Consider the following 22,528-nt stretch of genomic DNA (forward strand, 5'->3'; position numbering starts at 1 on the left):
TGCAAATTTGCTAAGGAAGTTGCTATACTCTAAAATTAAAAAGAATCATAAGTGTGGCATTTGGATTGTAGATGAGCACACCAATTGCAAAATGGCTTGTAGTTTATCCAAAATATTGGATAATATCCTTGATACAACATCCATAGAAAATTTTGAGTGCACTATATAGCATTTAAAGCTTTCAAAACATACCAATATATATTGAGAAAATTTTCAACTGCATGACTAAATGAACAAGGTTACCTTTAGTTTCTAACCTTAATAACTAAGGCACCTTGATCCCTATTATTTAGCCCAAAAGCAAATGTAAACAACAATTTACAAAAGAATATGCATACAAGTCTAAATCATTGCAAATCATCAAGTCACCATACCAATGCATTATTGCTCGATGTTTGATGCCATAATAGATCTTATTGTGCTTGCCTTATAATCCATAGGTTTTGGCCAAGTGGCTTATAGGCTACTAAGATGCGTGTAATGTTTTTAATGTCCTTGAACAACTTAAGAAGTATGTGGGACATCTAATCTCAACATTGTTGGATCTTCCTCATACCATATATGACAAACATATTGTTTACATTGTGGGGTAGATAATTTTCCATTATTGGCCAACTTGATTGAGACTCCTAAGAAAATGTCATGCACAAGCTTTGTGTTAATTGGAGAGACATATTGAATGATGATGCCACTTTGGAGCTTGCTCCTTTTAGCTATCAACAATGATTCTCTCTTCCCTCCCATAGGTGAAGTTTAGTTATGCTTTCACCATTTTGTACCTTAGATGTTGGGCAAAGTATTATTAGTATGGAGGGATTGTAACAAACCTAGTTTGTTTACCAGAGCTAACCTTAAAGATTAATAGAGTATGTAAAGGAGTTTGGCTCTAGGAAAAGGCATCTTATGCTCATTTTTACATTCCCCCTTTTTGAGAGAGCTTTCAATATACCATGCAAATTTGGGCTATATTTCAGAGCTAGCTCACATCCCATCACATATTGTATCTTTCAAATACAAAGCAATGGACTAACAAATTTTAATCATGAAGTTTTTGCATTGTGTGGTAAGTCAAGTGAAATCAAGAATTGTATTATCGAGGCATAGTTACAATTAGAGAATGCATGTCAATGGACGAGAATGCTAGAGAATTGTCGATGGTAGGTACTTCATTATGCAAACTAGTAGGGGTCTCAGTAACATGGAGGTTGCCCTCTAGCATTTGCACCAAATTGCTCATGGAAGGACGTAGGGATGGGTTTTCTTGGATGCACCATAAGGACACTTTAATGAGCAAGTTTACTTGCTCAGAGGCTAAGGGATTGAGTTGGTTGTCTAGGTGAGGATCAAATATATCATGGAGCAAACCCTCACGAAACTTATTAAATGCCAAGGTGGGTAGATGCCAATATTCAGAGTTGGAGTGTGAGTGGTCAATGACACGACGTCCGGCTACTAACTCCAAAGCAACCATACCAAAGCCATATACATCAGCTTTACTATCCACACCTAAGCCGCGAAGCCATTCTGGAGCAAGGTAACCAGGAGTGCCCCTAAGGGTGGTGACAATTACACTGTTGGGGGCGTCTCGACCAACACTTCTGGAGAGGCCAAAGTCAGCCACCTAGACCAATGTTCACAGAAACCATGGATTTAGTATCAACATGCATGCATTTGAGGATGTTATGTATAAGTCTAGTTTCAAAACAAGTTACCAAATTGAAAAACAAAAACCTCTAATGTTTTGGAGGTCTTAAATTTGATACAATAAGTCCACTTGAGTTAGCTTATGATGTTGCTAGTGTACCTAGGATTGCTAAACAAGAAAAAGAAAGGTGTAAGTTTCGAAATTGGTGAACTTAAGTACATTTAGTCATGGTTTAGAAAGTAATGCATGCATTGTATAAAATCACTATGTTCTTAAGTTGCATTTATCTATTTCCAGTGTTTGGAGTGGTTCTTGAATATCTTATCACTCATCTTAATGGTATTGACTATGTAAATTTTAATATAAGAAAGGCGAACTAAGGAAGACTAGTGACCATCTAAATCCTAATATACAAAAGACTAAGTAAGAAAGACTAGCGTTCGCGAATGCTAACCACTGCAACGAAGGCTAACCAAGCAAGACTAGTTCGTGGAGACTAACCAACCTTGGCATGGAAGTTCCGGTCAAGGAGGATGTTCTCGGGCTTGACATCTAAGTGGAGGATCTTCTCCTTACACTCCTCATGGAGGTAGGCGAGGCCGCGGGCCGTCTCGAGGGCAATACGGAAGCGGGTGGGCCAATCGAGGGGCGACACATGGGAGGAGGAGGAGGGTACCACGTCATCAAGGGCCTGTCCTCCTTTAGGAAAGAGCCACCTGTCGAGGGAGCAATTGTCCACGAACTCGTAGATGAGGAGCCTCTCAGGGCCTTCGGCGCAGAAGCCCAGGAGGGAGACCAGGTTCACATGGTGGATCCGGGAGATGGTAGCCACCTCCGTGAAGAACTGCTTGTCGGAGCTTGCGTCCGCCTGACTCTCCAGGCGCTTGACGGCGGCCCGGCTGCCGTCCGCTAGGGTTCCGTCATACACAGACCCGAAGCCACCATGGCCGAGCTTCCTGCTGAACCCCGCCGTCGCCACCTTCAGCTCCTTTAGGCTAAACCTCCTCGGCAAGCAGCCCTCCAGATCCTGCAGAACTCGCTCCTCTTCCTCCTTCCTTCGTGCCGCCTCCGCAGCGACTGCAGCCTTGGCTTCCAATTTCTTCTTCATCTTACTCCTCATGGTGACGAGTGTTGCCAGCAGTAACAGGGCGGATGTCACCACTATCCCTGCTATGGCGAGGCCGCGTAGGTGGGATTGTCTGCTTTGGATCACGCAGAAAACCAGCAGCGTCACGTCTAAGCTGGTCAGTAGCTTTGGCCACCAACGCGTCCGCACAGTCTTCCAAACGGTTTCCATTCAGAAATGAGCTATGGCGGATGGAAAGACACAGCGGGACAGATGCAGAGAGAGAGAGAGAGAGAGAGAGAGAGAGAGAGAGAGAGAGAGTCCGCTTCTTGCTCGATCACCCTCGAAGTCGTGTTTTGATATTTCGGCTCTCTCTAGTTTTGATTGAATGGTGTATTTCATTTGTCTCGGGATGGCTCGCTTTTGATTGAAGTCGTTCTTTGAATTTTCGACTCTCTACTATTAATTAATTATTAAATGGTGTATTTCATTTGTCTCGGCATGTTTCGTTTTATGGTGAAGGCAGGTCTCTCTCCGCCAATGCCCCACTCGCCTTTGAGCTCATGGCAACATATTTGAGTCTCCCCCTCCCCCTCCCCCTCCCCCGGGGCCCAAAACTACCCTCGCTGTTGCACGTTGCGAGGCCAACGCAAAAAGTGTTAGCCGAAAAGGGTTATCTTAATAATATTATGACTAGGCGTTCTGCGCCTAGACTCGCCCCGGCGCGATTTTTGCGAGCGAGGGCCGGTGCTGGACGCGTGGCACCCGTCCCCGCGTTCTCTTTTTTTGTTGTGGGGGAGGTGGGGGCTGCCACGTGGCACCCGCCCCCCACCTCTCGTTAACTAATAGTATAGATGATACAAAATGGAAGTTACTTTTCTACTCATATTTATGAGTTGTGTATACGTTGAGGAACTTTAAAGGTGTGTTTGCGGTGAAGAATGTATAGTGCATGATATCGATATTTTTTTTCTTTTGATATTATGATTGTGTTATTTATATGCATATGTGATGTGTTGGAAAGTTTTGTAGTAATTGAGTATACTAAGTGTAATGTGAGTCAAAGCGAAACTGTATTAAATATTAGTGAATAAGGTTTTTCATTTTCAAGAAATAAGACTTCCTATTGTAAAGTGCTAAATATTAGTGAATAAGGTGTTGGAAAGTTTTGTAGTATTTGAGTATACTAAGTGTAATGTAAGTCAAAGTGGAATTGTATTAAATATTAGTGAATAAGGTCTTTCATTTCCAAGAAATAAGACTTCCTATTGTAATGTGCTAAATATTAGTGAATAAGGTTTTTAATTTTCAAGAAATAATACTTCCTATTGTAATGTGCAGGATGTCTATGCAAATTATTATAGCCTTTAGTTGTGTCCTTTTCAAGGATTAGCGTTTGTCCAAGCAATCTAGCCTCTTGTATGTTTTCCACTATAGCTTCCATGTTCACATTGCATTCTTCGTTGAAAGGTTTGAATTTGTCCACGTCCTTTTTCACTGTCTTGACTACTCTTTGTTTATGTTATTAGACTCTTCTTTTCAAGTTTGTAGTGTATTTTATGTAAAAAAATTCCATTATTCTTACAAGTTATGTTGTATACCGAGTGTTTGCCCTTGTTTCTCTTCATTGTCGCTTTGGCATTAGTTCTTGAGCTTTGTTCTTAGATGTGGTTGATTGTTGGGGTTGTGCTTGAGCTACTACTATTAGTACTGCTTGAGAAACCTCTTTGGCAACTCGGAGTTGGTTTGAATGGGTATAGCATATTCCATGTCTACACTTCTACATGTAATGTTATTATTAGACACGGTTTGTCTTTGCATTGCACGAGTTAGTATTATTGTTTTTAGAGTAAACATATATGACTTATGTTCTCTTATAGGTAGGTTTGTAAATGGATCATTGAGCTCTTTATAAATTTCATTATAGAGTGGCATGTTAAATAGGAATGTAATCTTCTCAATATTGATAACTAGTTTATGATGTGTATGTGTATGGTTGGTGGTTTGTGTACATTTGCTTAGTGCAGTGTTTGCTTCGTCTATTATTGCTACTACTAGGTGTCTAAGAGAAATATTATAACCATAGTGGAGAAGTTCAATTGTGCAGATAGAGATACTCTTGTTTTTTGGTCGAACAATACTCGTGCAACAATGGTTCGTAGTGGGTTAGCTTCCAAGTCCTTGTTCTTCGTATCAAGCATGCCTAATATTTCTTTTAGAAGCCGTTGTGAGAGGGGTTTTAGTCAAAAGGTTGTAACCACCGGGAATCAAATATAAAAGGAAGTATAGAATAGGAGATAAAAGAGAAGAAAAAGAATAGGTATGAAGTACACGAGAAAAAGACACAACATAATGAATCAAAGCACTATGTATTGATAGAACCTAAGAAGATAAACAAATTCCTTGTTAAGCACTACTCAGAAGCAATCTTCAAGCATTAGATCTCCTAGAGCTCCTATTTAGACCAAAAACATGTATCAAACACTAGATTCTTCTCTACTCCTCAGACTGCAAATTTGATGGTTCCGTTTGCTCTGAAAGGGGGGTAAAACCTTAGGACACCTGGTCAGAAATCTTCCAGATCACTCCTAGTTCGGAGTGGAATTTGCTGCCTGTAAACTGCGATCGCGCGTTGTCGTCGTGTTGGGGGTCGAAGGTCTACCACTGGGGTTTAGAGCAGAAGAGGAGTGAGGGATTCAAGGTTAGGAGAGGGAGAAAAGAATGGGGTTTGATAAGTCTTGGGTTTTAGAGATGATTCAATTGGAGAAGAAGACCTCAAGCTTTTACATAAACTTAGCATACATGAATGGAATTAAAGACTTTGACCAGATTACATCAAATGCGTATGAGGTTAAAAGACCAATACATACAGAGATTTTGTCTCAGATTTAATTCAAATACATATTTCAAATGCAAGCCCAAACGGTTTCAAGTTCATGAATGCCAATGAACAACAACTCCAAGCTACAAGTATTTGAGTGGTAGACTCCACTACTTCCAAGACATAGATCAAAAACTCATGATATGCATTGTCAAAGCTTTTAATTCACTTCAGCCCTGTTTTAAAACATTAATTTCCAGCCCATAAACAAGCTCCAAAAATGCACATATTTTCAAGAATAAGCCTCTCAAATCACTCTCAAATGAAGCCCTGATGTTTAGAGGTCAATACCATCACTTGCAACCATATAATTCATTTGATTTCCCTTCAAGAAGACAAGAACAGTGGGTTGCCCTGTTTATGACAGGTTTTAGCAGTCCAAATCAGCCCCATACACCTCCAAAATCTCCCCTTTACTTGCCCCAAAGTTACTCAAGTACTTGGGCACAAGAAGGGCTTCAATGGACCATGAATATAGTAAGAGAATGGAAGAAGACGTACATAAGAGTAGGCTGAATACTTTATCTCTGGTTTTCCCCTTTTATGGACTGTCATACCACTAATTTTCATCATACCAAATGGATGGGCAAAAAGGACTCTCACCTTCTTTGTTTGTATTTCCTCTTTAGCTTCATTTTGCTCAGTGTTTACATGCTTTGGAGCATGCACCATAGCCTTCAGCTCTCCCTCCATCTGTCACAGGTATGCAAGCCCGAAAATTGCACCGAAAATGCGGGCTGCTCTTCCTTCAACTTCCACACAAAAGTTTGACCATTTAGGTCACATACAAGTCACACAAGTCCATTATTTCAGGTCCCATACAAACCAAGTGGACTTCTGGGCACTCTTCTTGATTTCCAAGCAAATACTCCTCATAAACCAGTGTGACATAACCTGTAGACTGTCAATTACCTCCTATTGATCAAGTTGAGGGTCCCCATAGACTTAATTTTTGTCAATTTACATGATACAATCTGAAAATTGCATGTCAATTTACAAAGGAACTTATGAGATTAAATGATATCAAAGTCAAATGTTAGGAAATAATGACTGAATTATGTATGAAAGTTTCTCATGTGAATCGTAATGAAGTTCTGCTGCAAACATAAGAACTCCATTATTTATACCATGAACAGAAAATTCTTTGACATTCACCCCCTCCTAACTTGCACATCCTCCGGCATGTGCCATTTCATGAAATTGCAAGTTAAGGATGCTCTTCTTTTGACATATCTTCATCTTCTTCCTCTAAGTCTTCTTCATCTTCCTTGTCTTCAAATAGATGGCTCATATCCAAGTCACCAAGCTCATAAGTAGAAGACTCTCTTCGTTTGAAGAGCTTGATACGTTTGCTGGCTATTGGTATCTTGACCATGGTTCCATCCATTTTAGCCAAAGTGTAAGTAGCATTATCATGTACCACCTTCACCACATGTGGTCCAAACCATCGCTTGGCTAGCTTCCTATGAGCACTATACTGATTGTCCAAGCTGCTGTTATAGACAAGTACTCAATCTTTCTCATGGATCGGAGTTGATGATGCTTGTCAAACCTCTTCTTATTCTTCAATCTTGTTGCCTTCAGCCTTTCAATGGCTGCCTTGACATCCTCTAGCCTTCTTTCAAGCTGCCTTATGTGCAAAATCAGCAGCTCTTCTCTATTTATGCCTTCATCCCAAGGCAAGATACTCCATGTAATAATAGACTCCTCAATAGGCATAATAGGTGGCTGCCCATATATTAGTTCAGCTGGCATATAACCTGTCACTGCACTATGGATAGTTCTATCAGCCCATAACGCGAATGGAAACATTTTAGGCCATTCTCTCATCTTTCCTCTGTAAGACTTTGCCAATGCTTTGAGAATCGGTTGATGACCTCTTTCACTCTTACCATTGCCTTCAAGATTGTAGGATGATGTAAGAGATAACTTGATTTCCAATTGAGCAAAGAAATGGCGAGCCTCATCGGCATCCAATTCTCCTCTATCAGCACTTACTTTGGCAACACAGCCATACCTGCAGAACACTTCTTCAAGTAAAAATCTACAAACAGCTTGAGTGGACTTTGTTGTCAAGGCTTTTCCTTCCACCTGATTTGTGAGATCTTCTCTAGCAAGCACTAGATATCTCATGTTCCAAACTCCTGTGGGCATAGTTACTAAATCAACAACCCATCTGTAATGAATAGATAAAGGAAAGGTAGGCTGAAGCCCATCTCTATGCTTAACCATAGAGTACATTTGACAAACATGACTAGTCTCAACAAAATGCTCAATGTCTTTATACATGTTTTGCCACCAAAATTTCTCTTTTATTTTGGCAAAAGTGCCCCATATGCCTCTATGGCCAGCCAATAGGCTTTCATGAAATTCTTGCATGACTTGTCTTTGAGTCTTCTTGTCTCCTGGGACACGAACAGACGCTCCTTTCTTCTTCTCATGTCTCCAAAGGTAGCCATCTTTGAGAAAGAAGCCATAAGCCTTTCTCCTGATTCTCTTGAACTCTTCATTAGTCCAATCTTTCTTCTTTGTCATAATGCTCAGGAATTGGCCAATTTTTATCCAATCTTCTGCATAATATTCTTCTTTAAAATGAGAACAAATTAAAACAAAACATTGAGCATGCTGTCTTTCAGCTGCCCATCGTCCTTCAATGGTTGTTTCTTCTTTCTTTGCTGCTGTAAATTTTGTTACAGCAGCTGTACCTACTGTACTTGCCGTAATTAATGATGTACCTGCATTCATGATAGTTGTACCATCATTAAAAACAGTTGTACTTGCTGTTTTCCAGATTTGAACCTGCAATTACAGCATCATTTTCAGCAAATATAGACTCTATTTCTTCCACATCCATCATCTCTTCATCTTTATATCTGGCATGCGAAAGCATGTCAGCAACTGGATTATCTCTTCCTGCAATATGTTTCAAATTAGGATTTAAGGGTTTAATATAGGCTATCCATCTTAGCATAGCTATGATGGGAGTGGAACAATTGAAAATCATGCCCAAGAGTGGAAGACAATCTGTTTCAACTACTACATGTGCGCCCATGAAGTACTCCCGATCACACTTCAATGCAGTTACAACTTCCCAAAGTTCTCTTTTAATTTGAGCATACCTTCTTTGACGTTCATTAAAACCTTCACTCCAAAGTGGATTGCATATCTGTTGCCCTCAAGATCATCTTGACCGACTGCCCATCCTATCCCAATAGGACTTGTGTCTATTGTGAGTATGATAGGCTGCCCATTAGAGTAATCAGCCCTCTTCAAGGTGGGAGCTAAAATAAGCAAGTTCTTCAATTTTCGAACAGCTTGAGTATGCTCTTTTTCCCACATAAACCTTTGGCCTTTTCTTAATAGTTGATAAAGATTTTCAGCAATATGAGCGAAGTGTGGATCCAAATAAGATAGAAAACACACGCTCCAAGAAATCTTCTCACCTCCGAAACATTTGTACATATTTTCCACATTTTGCTGATAGCATCAATCTTGATTGGAGAAGGCTTTCAACCATATGGGCCACACATATACCCAACCACAAGAACTTCTTCAACTCCAAAAATAGATTTAGCTCCTGAAAGAGTAAGATGAACTTCTTCCAGTTTAGACAAGATTTGAGCACAATCATTAATATGATCGGAAACAAACTTGCGGCATCCAAGCTCATTGAGCTCTTCATTCTTCTCATGAATTTCACATCCTTTGATTAGTACATCATCAAGGAAAGGAAGAGTTAGTTGGGGAATATAATCTCTCAATACTTTATGCATGGCATTCATCATGTGAGCCACTAAATTTGTAGCTCCTTGAGGTAGAGTACACATGCGGACCAAGAGGTGACTTCATTGTGGTAATGTCTTGGCTCTCCAAAGCAAGCTGAAATTGGTCATAGCCCGAATATAAATCACCCATGGAATAAATTGCTCTACCTGCAAAAGCCTCAGCAAATTCATCAACAATTGGCCTCGAACCAACATTTCTAATATTGAATTTATTGACAAGCTGTAAATCTTGAATGAATCGCAAAGATCCATTCTTCTTAGGTACGGTAAACCATCGGTTAGAATACGGAGTTGAAGATGGCTCCAATATTCGCTTCTTTATCTTTTCATTTAAAAGCTCCAGTAACTTAGGCAAATGAGCCCTTGGTACCGAAATTGGCTTAAGATTCCAAGGGATGTGTGGGACCGTGAAAATCACCATTGGTGCCACAACACTTGGATCCACACAGCCAATTTCATGAGGCTGAAATGAAAAAGCTTTTCCATGTTTCTTTAATATCTGCATAAAGGCTTGCTTTTCAGCTGGCAAGAGGAAAGAGTCTTCACCAATTTTTAGCTCCTGTAAGCTTTCAGCTGTAAATTGGTGACCAATATCTTTGGGGTCATGAAGACTTGGCTGTTTGGATGCCCTTTCAGCCAGTCCCTCACTTTCGGGAGGTAGTGGAGTTGCCACCGGCTTGACCTTCTTATCAACTGTCTTGTACTTCAACTCTACTCTTGCCTCATCCCTATTTGGCTATCCAAAAGCTTCATGATCAGCAAATTCTTGAATTATGTCATAAATATCTAATGTGCATACCTGTATGGAGTGATTTTCAGCCTGATTTTTTGCATGAATAGCTACATGTATTTCAACCAATGTATCATTATAAATCAGCCCATAAAATAGTCCTGAAATTTCTTCATTTTCAGCCAAAACATCAACTTGCTTCAGCTCCCGTTCCATATGACATAAATGCTTTCTTTCAGCCCTATTCATGGCTGAAAACTATTTATAACAACCCACACTGTTGGTTGTAAATACCTGCAAGTCAGCTTTTGGCATAGCCCCCTTTACATGTGGAGGAAAATTTTTATGACATGAAGCACTGCCATAGCCTCCACTTACATCACTGCAACCTGAAAACCCTTAAATTCTTGGGCATTAGGAGGCACAGGATGATCTCTCAATCAATCTCTATTCCGTTGATGATTTACACATACAGTTAGAAATTGGACAGTTTTGTCATTATCCTTACTTCTTATCCGAGCATATGATGAACCATCATCAAGGGCCTTTGTCTCCAAACGAGACTTAGAAATAAAAGATTGGCCAAGAATGATAGGATAGCTATAGGAATCTTGAACAAAGAAATGAAATTCATATTTTACATTACCAATAGTAACTTGTACATAAGGGCATGCCGCATAGAGATCGCCAGAAGAATTATTGGCTGCTTTCATGCGCCATCCCGGGTCCACATCTATGGGCCAACCACCATTCTCATAGAGACTTCTTGACATGACGTTGATCTCTGAGCCATGGTCTATAAGGGCAACGCATGGAGTCTCTCTTTCTCCAATCTTGACAACAATTTCTGTGGTCACTCTTGCCCAATGGGTACGAGAGTAGTGACTACTTGGAATAAAATGAGCATCAATCTCTTGTTGCATGTTGTGAAGACAAGTTCTTTCTTATGCATGGGCTGCTCTTTGGATTGAGAAGACCCCACCAAAACATTCTCTGCAATAGCTTCTTCAATTTCTTCTTCATAGATGTCTTAATCTTTGGCTTCTATGGTTGCAATCAATTCTTTGATTGCCTCCAATCGAATCCCTTGAGTATTTAGCTTCTCTTCATCCTGCAAATACACATGAAGAGCTTGCAAAAAAGCATGCGCAGATTCTTTAGTTTCTTCACCAACATATTGTTTTTTCCGTTTAATTACATCAATTATTACATCATGAAATCCTCATTTTGCAATTACGAGAATTTCACCCAATGTAAATTTAATTTTTCTTCCAAGAATCCTTTCTTCTAAGATCCGCTTGAGATCCGTAGAGCAGTCTCTATGTCAGACTGCAGCTTGTAGCCGGGATGTTTGCCTTTTCGCTTTCCTTCCGTCTTCTTTGCTTGTGGAGCATTTTCCATATCATACTCTGGTAGTGGTGGTGGATTTTCAGCAGCCTTCTGCTGATCCGGTTTACTTCTTGTCACACGTTTGGTTGGCCCCGAAAAGGAGGGACCGGCAACATCTTTTTCTCTTCTTCTCTTTTCTTCTACCATAGCTTCTTGATTATTGATTTCAGCCAACTGAGCGAAAGCTGAAAATGAATCAACTAGCTCGGTCCATCCGGTTCTTCCTCGGATGCATTGACTGGCAGTAGTTAAATCATCTTTGGATGCCTTGCCTTGCTCCATATGATCTAAGGCCTGCATCCACACTTTAGATTTTACATCAGCTTTACATGCTTTAACAATTTCATTAGTTGGCTCAATTTGTAGCCCATAGATAGCTGCATCAACAGCTGCATAGGCTGTTCTTGTTGCCAAATCCTCCAGCCTTTTCTTCATGCCACCATTATCGAAATTTGGCTCAAGAGGAAGCCCAGTTTTGGTTGCATGAATTTTACCATCCTTCGAAAAGACTAATTTTTGTGCCTCAGCTTCACAGAATGCATTGCACTCCCTCTTATCATGCTATAGGCTATCACACCAGATACAGCGTCTTTTGAAGCCTTCTCATACGGGTCTTTGGGTAGTTGTCCGTCCTCTTTCTTCCACTTTCACATCAAGCCTTTCCACCTTGGAATTAATCTCTGTTAAATTAAGATGGAGATCCTGCATGCTCTTGATCAGCTCGTCCATAACATTCTTCTTTGGAGGTGGAACAACAGGATTTCTTGGTTGCTCAGCCATAGAGATAGGAGGTCGAGATACAGGAACAAGCTCTTTTATGGATTCAGATGGTGCAGAGGTAGACCGCCACCTTAGGCGCATCCGCTCTCTTCGAGCAATCATATTAACTGCTTCAGTGACATCACCCCAAGCAGTCTTCAAGCCCATCTCAGAGTCAGGATCTTCAAGCCGATCAGTTAGCTTCTCTTGAAGAAAAGGATCCGCAGCCTTCAGAAACAATTCAATCTTCTGGCTCTCCATACTCTACTAATCATCAGGATCTAGCTGAGCAAATTTGCTTTCGAATTCGCGGTAAAGAGCAGTGGGGCAGTTAGTCCTTTATTGGGCCTTTCAACCCATTAAGTGAAGATTTTCTTCATCATGAGGCCAGAATCTTCAAGAAAGAGACTCCAAAGAAGACCATCTTGTCAGTATAGAGGCGGATAAAAGAGGACACATTTTGCCCATTAAATTGCTTGAGCTCCTGCCCAACTGCTTCCAAAGCTTTAATGGCAGTGGCATCATTCCGCTCTTCATCTTGTCTCCGCTGTTGCTGCAGTTGCATCTACTGCTGAAATTGCAATTGTTGTTGCCTCTCTTGTGTCTGCTGCTGCTGAAATTACAATTGTTGTTGTTGCCTCTCTTGCATCAGACGAACCAATTGCTACAAGGTATCTCCTCCCAAACTTGATGATTCTCCCATTATACTTTCTCTTCTATAGCTGACCTTCACGTCGGGATCACCACTGTCGTCATATTGGGGGTCGAAGGCCTGTCACCAGGGTTTAGAGCAGAAGAGGAGTGAGGGATTCAAGGTTAGGAGAGGGAGAAAAGAATGGGGTTTGATAAGTCTTGGGTTTTAGAGATGATTCAATTGGAGAGAATACCTCAAGCTTTTACATAAACTTAGCATACATGAATGGAATTAAAGACTTTGACTTGATTACATCAAATGCATATGAGGTTAAAAGACTAATACATATAGAGATTTTATCTCAGATTTAATTCAAATACATATTTCAAATGCAAGCCCAAACAGTTTCAAGTTCATGAATGCCAATGAACAACAACTCCAAGCTACAAGTATTTGAGTGGTAGACTCCACTACTTCCAAGACATATATCAAAACTCATGATATGCATTGTTAAAGCTTTTCATTCACTTCAGCCCTATTTTAAAATAGTAATTTCCAACCCATAAAAAAGCTCCAAAAATGCACATATTCTCAAGAATAAGCCTCTCTAATCACTCTCAAATGAAGCCCTAATGTTTAGAGGTCAAGACCATCACTCGCAACCACATAAATCATTTGATTTCCCTTCAAGAAGACAAGAACAGTGGGTTGCTCTATTTATGACAGGTTTTAGCAGTCCAAAATAGCCCCATACACTTCCAAAATCTCTCCTTTACTTGCCCCAAAGTTACTCAAGTACTTGGGCACAAGAAGGGCTTCAATGGACCATGAATATGGTAAGAGAATGGAAGAAGACGTACATAAGAGTAGGCTGAATACTTTATCTCTGGTTTTCCCCTTTTATGGACTGTCATACCACTCATTTTCGTCATACCAAATGGATGGGCAAAAAGGACTCTCACCTTCTTTGTTTGTATCTCCTCTTTAGCTTCAGTTTGCTCAGTGTTTACATGCTTTGGAGCATGCACCATAGCCTTCAGCTCTCCCTCCATCTGTCACAGGTATGCAGGCCCGAAAATTGTGCCAAAAAATGTGGGCTGCTCTTTCTTCAGCTTCCGCACAAAAATTTTGACCATTTAGGTCACTTACAAGTTACACAAGTCCATTATTTCAAGTCCCATACAAACCAAGTGGACTTTTGGGCACTCTTCTTGATTTCCAAGAAAATACTCCTCATAAACCAGTGTGACATAACCTGTAGACTGTCAATTACCTCCTGTTGATCAAGTTGAGGGTCCCCATAGACTTAATTTTTCTCAATGCTCTACCCCCTCCGCACCTCCCCCAAGTATGTTGGAGAAAAAACGTGTGCCGTGACAGGTCCTCCAAATTGGACCCTAGTGTAGTAATGACTCTACTACACGAGCATGGATTCTCACTTGCAAAAGAGCAACCAAAAGCCCCTACCCAAACAGGGAGAAACAAAGACCCTAGAACATCAATGGGCCAATCTAGCCAACAAGGGCAAAAAGGCCACACTGCAAAAACACATATGTATTGCATACGGATTGCATCTAGTCAAAGCAGAAATCAACAACATCAAGCTACAACTGCGAGAAGGACTAGATATGATAGTCCTGATGATAGATGCTCCTTGAATAGCACTGCACTGACAATCCAAGACATTAGTGGAGAATCCACATCTGGTCGTGCAGTTAGGGACTCAAGGGAATTTGTTAAAAGGCTTAAATTTACAAGCCAAGACCCGGAAGACAAAGACATAGCACCACTGCTTATCTTAGGGTCAAACTCACCGCGAAAAGAGAGCATACTATCGATGCTCTGATTGATGAAGGAGCATATTTTAATATCTTGACCTATGAATCATGGACCCTACTAGGCCAACCAGAGCTCACACCGACTAATGCAACTCTTAGCCCTTATGGGGGACACCCACAAGCACTCATAGGGAAGTGCAAAATCCTTGCGACAATCGAAACTGAAAGCTTTCCTATCCTATTTCATGTTCCTCCAAATAGTGCTAATTACGGGAAGGAAACTGTAACGTGTCTCCCTTTCCACTTGTAGGACACATCTTAGCAGCCCATCGAGAAGAGAGTCCAAAAAGCACCGCCTGGCACTCCCATGGAATGTCACGAGGTTTGCGATCTAGGTCTTCCTAATTCTGCCACGAAGCGGAAGCATTCTGGCCGTTCCCACTTAGGACTGACCTGAATCAAGGTTTTCCTAATGGTCAAGTTCTTAGAAGGTAACTAGTGTCAGGGTCAAAGCGGATTCATGCTGCACTTGGTTCAAGGAGAATGGGAAATGAGAGGGATACGAAGCTTGACTTCTCTGCCCATAAGGCATAGTCCCATTCCGTTCACCTAAAACAACATAAATCGAGACTCTAACACTATAGATTCTAGGTCAACTCGCTGCCAATTTCCTTTGAGAAAAGTTCCCAGCCAACCGGAACCACCCTTCCGTAGGATGGACCCAGGGTCACATCCACCACACTTTCCTCGGGTTGTTTTAGTTATCTAATTACCTACCACATTTAGTTTGACAAGCAAAAATAGCTTCCTTAACCAATTTATCACTGGTTCCTTCACGTAACTTAGGCACTGACATAGAAAAACAATGTCAAGCAAGTTCCTTTTCAACATTTGATCTTTATTTATCAGTCTTTGAAATACATCATATAATCCAGCCCGAAGGCTATTCCATAAACTGCTTGAAGGCAATTCCAGCAATCCTCAGGGATTGCTATTCCAAGTTTCACTCGTTAACTAATATGCGGGCCTCGAGATCCCATCTCGAGTCACGTCGGTCTCTTGTGCAAGGTCCGGAGGCAAGGGATTTATGGCCAGAGCCCCCCTGGCACCAAAGCGTCCTCCTACTCCAATTAGCACCCACGGAGAGACCTCTCGCGGCGGGTTCGGTCCACGTATCCGGCGTGGCTAACAACCCCCTTAGATAGGGTTGGGGATAACTGATGTTGCCTCTCCCTCCAGGCTTTCAACTTGAAGCATTAGTTATTTTTCAGCATTAGTTCCTTGGGCAAAGAAGAACAAACAGTGCTCCTAAGTGTACAAACACAAACACTCCAGTGGTCGCTTATGCGGCCAACTGCTAAGGTGTGAATCTTTCTCTCCAAATACATCCAGCATTTGATCCGGGATCAATCGCGACATGGCAAGATCCCAAGGGTTTTGTAAGCTAAGCTGCTTGTTTACCCTTTTATCCTTGGATTAAGATTTATACCCTGTTAACCCAAATTGTCAATATCTTAGGTTTCCTTAGATTAAGGTCAATAAATCCTAGACAACCCCGTTGTCCTAACTTGATTGGTCAATTGCTTGCTAGGCAATTCATAATTTTCCCTAACTTGGCAAATCAGCCCAAGGAAGGGTGATGTAGTAGGATGACTACTCATCCTCTAGAAAATTAGGCTTGTACTTAGAACTCGCGAACCTTGTTCTCAGGAGTGGTAATACTACTTTGTCATTTAGACACAAAACCATGCGACATTGCAACTTGTGGCATGAGATAGGCGTCAGTGCCTAACTTGTGGGGATTATATCTTTCTTCGCATGGTCTTCCTTGATCAAGAATACCCTTGACTAAGATAAGGGCTTGGGAGTCTTCTTGACCCAACCTGTAACATGTCCACCTGTTCGCTTGCCGGACACGTCTTAGCAGCCCATCGGGAAGAGGGTCTAGAAAGCTCCGCCCGGCACTCCCATAGAATGTTACGGGGTTTGCAATCTAGGTCTTCCCGAGTCTGCCACGTAGCGAAAGTATTCCGGCCGTTCCCACTTAGGACCGACCTGAATTAGGGTTTTCCTAGTGACCAAACTCCTAGAATGACAGCTAGCGTTGAACCCCAGGAAAACTACTTTACGCAGAAACGTTAGGGTCGAAGCGGATTCATGCTGCACTTGGTTCAAGGAGAATGGGAAACGAGAGGGATGCAAAACTAGACCTCTCTGCCCATAACGCATAGTCCCATTCCGTTTCCCTAAAACAACATAAATCGGAATTCTAGTAATCTGAACTCTAGGTCAGCGTTGCGTGCTGTTCATTCCCTTCAAGAGAAGATCCTTGCTGTCCATTTCGCTTGAGAAAAGTTTTCGGCCAACAAGGACCACCCATCCGTAGGACGGACCCATGGCCACATCCACCGCACTTTCCTCAGGGTTGTTTTAGTTGTCTAATTACCTACCACATTTAGTTGGACACGTATAAAACATCTTCCTTAATTAGCCAATTAGTTACTAGTTCCTTCGCATAATCTGAGCACTTGACATAGGAAAACAGTGTCAAACAAGTTCCTTTACATCAATTGATCTTATTTATCTTTGGAAAACATCATATAATCCAGCGGGGAGACTAATCCATAATCCGCCCGAAGGCTATCCATAATCCGCCCGAAGGCAATCCAGCAATCCACAGGGATTACTAATCCAAGATTCCACCCATACACTAGTATGCAGGCCTTGAGATCCAATCCCGAGTCGCATTGGCCTTTTGTGCAGGGCTCGGAAGGAAAGGGATTTACGGCCAGAGCCCCCCCGGCACCCAAGCGTCCTCCTGCTCCAAGTAGTGCCCAACGGAGAGACCTCTCGCGGCGAGTTCAGTCCACATTCCCGGCGTGGCTAACAATCCCCTTGGTTAGAGTCAAACAGACAGTCAGGGGTAACTGATGCTGCCTCTCCCTTCAGGCCTTCAACTTGAAGCATTAGTTACCTTTCCATCTTTAGTTCCTTGAGCAAACAATGCAAACAGTGCTCCTAAGCTATTACAAACACAATCAATCTAGTGGTCGTTTATTTGGCCAACTGCTAAGGAGTGAATCCTGCTCTCCGAATGCATCCAACATTCGATCTGGGATCAATTGTGACTTGGCAAGATCCCTAAGGGTTTATTGTTTGTGTACCCTTGTATCCTTGGGTTAGGGTTATACCCTGTTAATCCAAATTAACCAACACCTTAGTGTTTCTTAAATTAAGATAATAAATCTTGGCGACCGTGTCTCTCTAACTTGATTGATCCATTGCTTGTCAAGCAAAACATAACTTTCCTTAACTTGGCAAATCAACCCAAGAAAGGTGATGTAACAGGATGTCTACTCATCCTCCTGCAAGTTAGACTTGCGTAGAACCTACCAACCTTATTCCAAGGAGTGGCAAATCTCTCTTGTGATTAAACCACAAAGCCCTGCGACGTTGCAACTTGTTGCACAGGTGTCGCACCTAACTCATGGGATCATTTCACCCATTGAATGGGGTTTCCTGGTCAAGGAATTTTGTTTAGACAAGATGTAGGGTTTAGGGTGTCTTCTTACCCAACCCAACCCTAATTGTACTAGGCCGAGGTCCTAGGGTTTCCAAACTCAAATCTAAGTTTTAACATTAGGTCGATCGATCCTTAGGGTAGAAACCCTAGATCGTTGTTTACATGGGCATCCAATTGACCCAAACATTCCATGAATGTGGGCAGGGTCCTTGGGTTTTGACTTGGCGTCCAAGTACGATGCTAGGCTACATTTCTAATGTGCCAAGCCCTAGCTAGTACTTGAGGTGTTTATCGTATCGACTAGTTATGCCTATATGAATCCCTTGCGGGTTAGGTGATTTAGCTAAATTGGACTACTTGTCTTGCGACAGGGAACGGTCCTTCCCTAGAGATGCTAAACTTGTTCTAAAGGAGTAAATAGCTCCTAGACATCACCATACATGCATACATACGTTTCATTGCTTCTACGCACCAAAAGGTTTACAATAACCCTATCTTTTCTTGCTAAAGTCAATACGCATGACCATTTGGAGAATAACTTACATAGGACCTACTAGGATTTACATCAAAGAATCATGCCTACAACCCTTTTGTCTAAGCTTTAGAATTTCATGCTTTGATAAGCCATGCAATCTTTTCTAAATGCAACTCGATGAAATGAAATTTACGAATATGTAACATATGACCCTTAGATACAACATCATAAATGAAGTTCATGCAAGACTAAGGCTAGTGTTGACTTAATCCATTTCCAAGCATCTTTTGCATGCAACTTGCAAGTCCGTGGTTCCATTCCCATGCTATGCAATTTTTCAGACAACAACTAACAGACGTCAACGATTTTCCCTCATGCGAATCACAACAAGGAAGGTATTGCCTAAATGCAACAAATGCTTTATTCTTTCCATGGCCAATCAAAAATGCACTTAACAATTTCATCTTCTGCCCTAAGCAATGGGTATTTAGACTCATTACTTTGGAAATGCACCAAAATAGCAACATGCAACTATGCTTGCAAGATGAATAAGCAATTTATATTCATAGCTTCCCTATGAAATTTTAAACATGCCCAATGCGGAATTTACTCCAAGAACCTGGTTACGAGGACTTGCGGTGATGTCCATGTGCAAGTTTGGGTCCGAGGCTTCCACGCGTGCACCTTGCGACTTGGACTTTGGAGTCATCATGGACGTAGTGAAATATGGACTCCACGGATTCCTCCTAGCCTTTATTCCCGCTCTCCGAGGCTACTTGTAGGTCGATGCCTATTCTCTTGCACAGGAATTTGAGCTTTACAAGCCGGTTTTTTAAACCGGGGAGGGCATGTAAAAACAAGGCTTAAGGAAGCCCCTTATGGAAGCTTCCAAGGAAGCTTCTGTGCTTCAGAAACTTACGTGGAAGACCAATGATTGGGAAGAGGAAAGGGGTTGATGACTGGGGGGGAAAAATGGCGACGGCAGGAGCGCTGTAGGCGGTGGCGTTTCTCACGGCGGCGGCAGAAGCAGTCCCTCCTCCTCTCTCCACAATCGTGCAGCCAGGCCGGCAGCCTCCGTCCCTCCTCTCTCTGTTCCTCCCTTTGTCCACAGGGGGGGTTTCATATAGCCTTAGGGGGGGAGAGGTAGCCACCACATGGCCTATGCATGCCTCTCCCTCCTCAAGCTCCCACACACCTCACTTACCCTTCTCATACTCCCTCTCCTCCAGCCATGCATTGGCTAGGGGAAGGGATAATTAGAAAAAAAACTGCCTAAATTTCATCATTATCCAATTGCCCCTTCAAAAAGGGTGTTCTCACGCGGCTTTGTGGTTTTGAACCCCGGCCTTGATTGCACCTCGCGGATGGGGATTTTTATCGCGCGCGCGGTGTCGTGTTGCTGCGCATCCGAGTCGTATACACCTCCATTTCTTTTGTTGTGCATTTGTGTTAATTTCTGCGTGTGATTCATTGTTTGTGTGATGCATTTCGATAATCCGTATCCAATGTATATATTCCCTTAGTGCATGTGTATGATTTTGTTTGGATGCATGATGTGTGTGTATTAGAAAAATATGAAAAACTGATGCCAAAGGACATTATCAAGCTGATAATTTCAATGATGATATCTAAGAAATGATGCAGGACATGCATATGGCACCAAACAGGGTGACCTTTGAAATCGTCATTAATGGCTTTGCCAAAGCAAACAGAGTTAAAATGGTGCTGGAACTTCTAGATGAAATGAGGGAATATTTTCACAGACCTACCAAGCAGTTAATGCCAGCTATTACGGCATTGAAGGTGAAAGGGAAGCTGGATGAGGCCACAATTCTATTAAGAGAAATTTCACTCGAGATGAGTTTAGATGAGCTGAATGAAAATGCTTTCTGTTGTGAAGATTATGGTGGTGATGACATGTATGAGGAAGACTTTCCTCTGTCAGAGTGGAGGTCTGTGACTTATATACATGTGGGCTTTGACATACTCTCATTCACCCATGCTTTACACTCTTGGAATTCTGCAGTTGCGAAGGCACTTGAGCAAGCAGATGTGCAGTGGAGTAGTTCTCTTGTTTTAGGAATTTTAAGATTCCTCAAAAGCACAAAAGTTTCTTGGGCCTTCTTTTACTGGTTGAAAGACACTGCAGGATTCATGCTAAATTGGTTTTTGATCACTGTTTTGGGCTCCCAACGGCCTGGTCTCAAGAGAGAGTTTTGAGAACTCTCTTCTTATGCCTTCACGGTGACGTCATCAGAGGGAGCCCTCCTTTCATGGACCGGCACGTCTTGATTACAGGGATGGATTCATGGATCTCTTCATGTTTTTCAGCAAATTATCAATCATTTGTTCGGATCATTCCTTCAGTTTTTGCTTTTCTTTCACCCGATTCACTTTCCGACCACCGAAAATAATAGCATTGTTCTGGGCTGTTTTATGGGGGGGGCCCTTCTGCTTTCTGGAGGGTTTGGCTCTTGTGAAGGGTCCATCTCCACAGACCCACACCGGTTGTGCTGTGAGATTGGGAGAACACGCTTCTATCACCTGGTTTCTGCAGATTTGTCTGTGCAGAGCCACCATATCTGTTACTTAAACGGAGAGAGAAGTGCACGCAGGCGCCGTTTTATCACTTAAATCAGTACAAAGGGACACAGAGAGAAGCTTTTGGAGAAAAGAAAGATAAAAGCCTCTCCTTCTCCTATTATACCTGCCCCCCTGCGTAGATACGCCACGCGAGGCTCTGCCGACAACCACCTTTGCGTAGATATGCTTCATGAAGAGCCTCGCAAGTAAGCTTCTTTGAAGGGATCAGCTGAACCATTCGAGGAGTTAGATAAACCAGGCAGAGAGGAAGTCATATTGAAAAGAAAATTTGCCAATAAGCAGATTGCTATTACGTGCTTGGTGGAGAGTGAATACCAAGACGAAGATGAAGATCCTGAAGAGCAGAGAAAAACCACTGGAGGTTTTACACATGAATGTTAACATAACAAAAGGAACGGAAATGCCAAGCTTTGGAAATAGAGTGCAGCTTTTTGCGTGGAGACTGCTCGCCCTTGCTTCATTGACGATCAGTGATTCAGTGCATCGAACATCTCTGTAAAGTGCCTCAGAGCGAGGCTTTCTTCTCGACCTGGTTAGTGACTACATTGACTATTAGCGTATCAGTTCACTGAATGTCTCTTCAAAATGCCACAGAGAACAACGCTCTGTTTTTAGTGAAGAGCTCAGGCTGTAGAGTGCTCAGTCTTGCTTCATTAACTATTGGCGAATCGGTTCATCGGCCATGAGATATTTTTGACCTCTGGAAGGCTTGGCTTTGGCAGAAACCTTACAAAGGGTCATTCAATTCATTTATGTGAGCTTCTTTGCTGAATTAGTGCCTCAGTCTCTGTCTTTTGCAATACTCCTGCGGTGAAAGAATCTTTCAGGGCATTTGAAAGAATCCGTCTCTCATTGGTTTGAAAGAGCAGTCGATCACATTCGCCCGCTTGCTGCAAAGGCTCTGAAGCTCCAGAGCGAATTCTGAAGCATTCACTACTATGTCGCACATCTCTTTCCATGCCGACAGGAAACCAGCCTCATCTATGTGTTGTGATCCATTTGACTCCCTTCCTGATTCTATCTTTCTGTATATATTCAACAAGGTCCTTGATGTTACAAAAAAAACAATGGCAAAACTAAACTCGAACATCTAAATGTAAAGCTGGATATGAGTTACTACAGCTTTTTCTGAACATGGACCTCATGTAACTCACTTGACAAGGAATATAGTGAACTTTGGCATCCAAAATTCGATTTCTTCTTGTTAGTCTCTTTCCTTGTTGCAACTTGAACTCTGTGTTCGGCAGCCCTTACACGAA

The 22,528-nt window shown here is 42.0% G+C and overlaps 1 protein-coding gene and 1 long non-coding RNA gene across 2 annotated transcripts; both read right to left on the minus strand.

Annotated features, from left to right (window-relative positions):
• Nucleotides 1-1,066: 1,066 nt before the first annotated feature.
• LOC148037603 (G-type lectin S-receptor-like serine/threonine-protein kinase SD2-5) lies at nucleotides 1,067-3,101 on the minus strand. The gene is made up of 2 exons (XM_087676549.1): nucleotides 2,151-3,101; nucleotides 1,067-1,621 (listed from the first exon to the last, which is right to left on the minus strand). The coding sequence occupies exons 1-2, from the start codon at nucleotides 2,940-2,942 to the stop codon at nucleotides 1,091-1,093; spliced, it is 1,323 nt and encodes a 440-aa protein (XP_087532675.1). The 5' UTR covers nucleotides 2,943-3,101; the 3' UTR covers nucleotides 1,067-1,090.
• Nucleotides 3,102-20,696: 17,595 nt separating this feature from the next.
• LOC148037604 (uncharacterized) lies at nucleotides 20,697-21,451 on the minus strand. The gene is made up of 2 exons (XR_015690793.1): nucleotides 21,373-21,451; nucleotides 20,697-21,228 (listed from the first exon to the last, which is right to left on the minus strand). It is a non-coding gene; the product is annotated as an uncharacterized LOC148037604 (long non-coding RNA).
• Between the last annotated feature and the right edge of the window lie 1,077 nt (nucleotides 21,452-22,528).

This window comes from Lygodium microphyllum, chromosome 4 (genome assembly GCF_053477565.2).
Source record: "Lygodium microphyllum isolate KBCC chromosome 4, Lygodium_microphyllum_v1.1.10, whole genome shotgun sequence".
Classification (NCBI taxonomy): Eukaryota; Viridiplantae; Streptophyta; class Polypodiopsida; order Schizaeales; family Lygodiaceae; genus Lygodium; species Lygodium microphyllum.

Bases quoted from the DNA above. Each gene is read 5' to 3' on its own strand.
- LOC148037603 (XM_087676549.1), bottom strand. From the start codon at position 2,942: ATGGAAACCGTTTGGAAGACTGTGCGGACGCGTTGGTGGCCAAAGCTA. The intron at 1,622-2,150 runs GTTGGTTAGTCT...ACATTGGTCTAG, and splicing joins ACCGGAACTTCCATGCCAAG to GTGGCTGACTTTGGCCTCTC.